The 4,511-nt window shown below is 31.2% G+C and overlaps 1 protein-coding gene across 1 annotated transcript; it reads right to left on the reverse strand.

Annotated features, from left to right (window-relative positions):
• Nucleotides 1–1,113: 1,113 nt before the first annotated feature.
• On the reverse strand, nt 1,114–2,580 carry LOC105259165 (mediator of RNA polymerase II transcription subunit 18). Its single transcript, XM_011270928.3, is given in 4 exon segments — nt 1,114–1,544; nt 1,546–1,810; nt 1,949–2,203; nt 2,297–2,580. Coding segments are annotated over 3 exon segments (666 nt in total). The 5' UTR covers nt 2,155–2,203; nt 2,297–2,580; the 3' UTR covers nt 1,114–1,349.
• Between the last annotated feature and the right edge of the window lie 1,931 nt (nt 2,581–4,511).

Here is a 4,511-nt window from a genome sequence, read left to right on the forward strand (position 1 = left end):
GAAAAAAGAAAAATTTTTTTTTTAAAAATTTAAAAATTTTTTCTCACAGAAATACGCGTATCACTCTAAATTTTATCATCTTTAATAAAAGTGTTCAATCTTCCCCATCTTTGGATAGCAATCTCGCTTTCCTGCCACTTTAGCTATCGACCGCGACGACGAAAAAACTATTCCACTTCGTTTCTGAAACGACGCTATTAAAATTTCGAGAGTCTTTTCGCACCCACAACTTACCCCTTGACATCGAACATAACCTAAGAATCACCTCGAATAACAATGTGTCAATTAAATGATGCATACCTTTGAAGGAATTATTATTTGACGTAACGAGTACCACAGCCAGCTGGTTCAACAACACGTAGAAATATCACAAAATGGCGTCTATCGAACGAGCTACCTAGCTCAACCCTATCTTAACTGTCTCCTGGTTCTCTTCCATTCAACGCGCCCGTCATTTTGGTTTGTGATGGACCAATTGGAACAAGGAATTTGTTGCTTCTTTCATTCTGATTGGCCAAAAGTTATCATTCATCACCAGAGAGAAGACTGAGAGATATTATGGCCCTTTTAGGTGATTCCTGGAAGCGATACTCCCTCTATGGACATTAAACGTGGACATGAACTACAAAACCATCCCCGAATCGGGTTTTTTAAATGCATTAAACTATTGTGGACAAATTTTATTCGACATTTTCGTGTCGAAAGAATTAACTTAAATACAAAGAAAATGGTTTTGAAGATTTACAGGATAATTCTTTTATTATTTATATGTACATACATATAAATTACTGTTTATGAATAAGTAATAAATTAAGAATTAATCGAGGAATTTAAATATTTTCAACAAAAAATCAGTAAGTGTTGTGATTTGATTTATACATCATAAGCACAGTATTTTCAATTATATATTTTCTCTTACCTTGAATTTTTTAATAAATTTTACATCATTAGCTATGGCATATTAAGAGTTGTAATATTAGAGGAAGTATGGAATATTAAGAGTTTTAGAGAAATAAACTTAAAAAAATGCAATCTTAATGATATAACTTTAAAAAGAATCTAAGTTATGCAATTATTTCTTTACTTATTTTTCATTAATGTTATTAATTCCTGAGATATTCATTTAAACAATATCCACTATTCTTATATTAATACTACACAGCTTATGTAAGATAAATCTCTCATGTTAAGTTGAAGATTACACATGCTATTAAATATACTATAAAATGTTCTATCCTAAAATTTTTTAAGAATTTTCTTTGCCATTTTCTTATCTAATCACAAGAGTAATTTAGTCAATTTTTAATACATTACGTTAGCTCTCAAATTATGAATTATATTAGAAAATCCTAATGGACCAGTCTCTTATAATCTATCTTTTCCAATTGCACCAAAGGTCGCAGCTGTTCAGCAAATATTCTCATATCCTCTGCTATGGCGTCCTGTCCACTGGGAGCCAATACACTCAGTTCGACTAAATAACTTTGCGATATCATTTCTGGCACACCTTCTGGCACCTTGCCTTGATTGACCTTGAAGATCTTTTGACACTGTGATTTTCATTCGGCCTTTACGGAACATGTAACCGCGAGTGACATATTCAAAATCCAGTTTGCAACCCAATTCAGTAAGAAACTCTACCACAGTGTTGCTAGTAGCAATATCAATGCTACTACGTACAACTGTTGGTCTAGATTTGTCACCCAGTTCAGGTTGGCCAATATAACGCAATTGCCATGGCATATCTGAGTGGATTGCATCTAGAGCACGTCGAACTCGCAGTAGCAGAGGTTGTTCCTGTGGTGAGCCTCTAAAAATCAAATAAACTTTTACAAAGAAATTCAAAGAAATTGATATGATTTTACTTCTCATATTTGCATTAATTTATTTTGTTGGAATAAGACTAGAGAAAGAGAGAGAGAATAGAAGAAAAGAGGGAGAATTATACCTTCGAATGCTAAAACACATCTCATGATCATAAAAGGGCTCTGGTCCAGTATCCACATTATCGCATAAACCACGAAGTCTATGCAATAGTACTTCGACTGAGGTGTCCAATACTGATCCCTGCAGCAGATATTCTTGATTTGGGATTATGTTAGATTTTAGAGCAGCGCTCAAACTATCCATGGCAGTGCTGATTGGAGCAGTCATGCTGGTTTGTGTGAATTTCCACGAGCAGTAAAAACTCTTGAAGGATAAGCTGTTTTTCATGAAACAAGACATAATTAAGAGGGCTTTGCTAAGTAACATTCATAATAATATTTATATTTTTTTTTATTTTTTTCATACATACCTTTTTTCTTTTTATATATTATTTATAATACACTCAAATTTTTCTATATAATTCTTGATAGATTGTGCTTATATTTTTCGTATAACCTTAATAAGCCCTTTTTCTTCTAATTTTTAAATTTCTGTTTAAATTTCTGAGATATAACATGATGTTTTCTCTACAATCTTTTTTCTACACTTTGTTATTATTTTATATTTGTCATTCAATTATGCATATGTGAACTATGATATGGAGATCAAATTGTATCTAACAAGGTGGAGAGATGATGTTTGAAAATGAGGTGAGATGAGGTGAGGTAAGATTAGGTTGAGTTAATTCAGATATATATATATATATATCAGAGAGAAGACTGAGAGGTGTCATGGCCCGGTTTTAGCTGATCCCTGGAAGCGATACTCCCTCTGTGGACATTAAAAACGTGAACATGAATTACAAAGCCAACGTCCACAAATGTTCTCAAAGGGTAACATATATGTCTCTCTGCTAATATAAATAATATAAATAAAAATATAAATAATTTAATTAATAATAATTTATTATATAAAAATATTAGTATGTTCTCTCTTTCCACACTATTATTTATTTATGTGTCTTCTTTTTCTGTTCAACATTTATTTATTTATTTATTTAGCTCGCTATAAGTCAATCTTTTAAAATATAACTAAAAGCAAAACTAAATATTATAGAATTTGACTTCGGAAAAGCGCGGTAAAATAATCGAATAAATTCAAATAATTAGATTCGTGATAAATTATTTAATAAATAATCAATTTTAATCAATAAATTAAAATACTTCCATAATTTAATATTCCATGTTAATGTATATTTTATAATTTATAAAATATTTTGGCAACGAATTATCGACATGGCATTCGACTTTGGCAATATAAACAATAGCACGCTATTGTTAAATATGTTACGGCTTTATGACACTTGAGCGATAAAGTAGTGATGCGAAACGCTTCGCATATTGTCGAATTTTTTTTCTAAACACGATTACGATTAGTATCAAAACATAATTTGATATAATTACTAATAATTAAAAATAAATTAACTTATGATAAACGTCATGAAAATGTATCGCAACGATAAATCTTTATCGAACCGCAATCATTAATTACTGCGAATAAAAATTGAAAAAGGGAATATAAAAAGGGATAAAGAAATTAATTTTATTATGATCTTTCGATTATTGCTGCTTAGTATAATAATTTATCTAACTTATACTTATTAGAATTAAATAAATTTCGACCAATGTTTTAAATTTTCTTAACGGCAATCATTCATAGAATATTTCAACGACGAATTATAACAATAACATAATATAAGTCGGTCTTGGCGATATAAACAGTATTGCGGTAATGTTTCTGACCTACGATCATTCCCTCAATGGCCTTCGAACAGTGAGGTAGTGATATGAGACGTTCCATATATTATTAAATTCTTTCTCTAACAATTATTTTGAACATTGCTTTATATAATAGATTTTCTCTTATCTTTTATATTTTTATTTTTCGTTTATATTTGCGAATTAAAATTTATATAGTATATTACAAAATTAATTATATATTATATTATATATAAAATTATATATATAATATAATATAACCCTCCCATAGGGTACACCTTGTCGCGGTGGGAGGGCTTAGTACCTGGATGGTGCCTTGAGATTTATCTTAAATTTTTCAATTTATGATAAATCTTAAGGTGCCTGAAAGGGAAGCTAAGTACCCTTTCGCGTCGTCGGTACCATCAACGTGCCGCGGACGGCAAGCGCTTCGTCAACGCGTCGCGATAAGTATATACATATTAGGAAGTGCCGTTAAAGGTATATACATATTAAGTATATACATCGCGTATAAAATAACGAAAATAGCGATATAAAAATATCGCTGGCGAGTGCGGGAGTGTCGTCAGTATCGCGCACCAACAACATGAGATACGATATATTAAAGTGCGTTTCTCGTAATTATTCCGCGATCGGGAGTGCTATGCAAAGTGTCTCGCAATCGTTTCTGTACACGGTTAAATATAATTAATTGTTTGTTCGCGAGTGAATATCAGTGCTACGAGGAAACAGCAAAGAATGAAAAAGAAAGGAGAAGGACATCTGGAAAAGTATTGGACAGCCAGAGAGCAGTGACAGAGCCTGAAGCATCCAGAGAGATATGTGGTGAATAATTTATAAAAATTATTTATTATTTATATATATTAT

The sequence above is a fragment of the Camponotus floridanus genome, unplaced genomic scaffold, assembly GCF_003227725.1.
Source record: "Camponotus floridanus strain SB8 unplaced genomic scaffold, Cflo_v7.5 scaffold571, whole genome shotgun sequence".
In the NCBI taxonomy this organism is placed as follows: Eukaryota; Metazoa; Arthropoda; class Insecta; order Hymenoptera; family Formicidae; genus Camponotus; species Camponotus floridanus.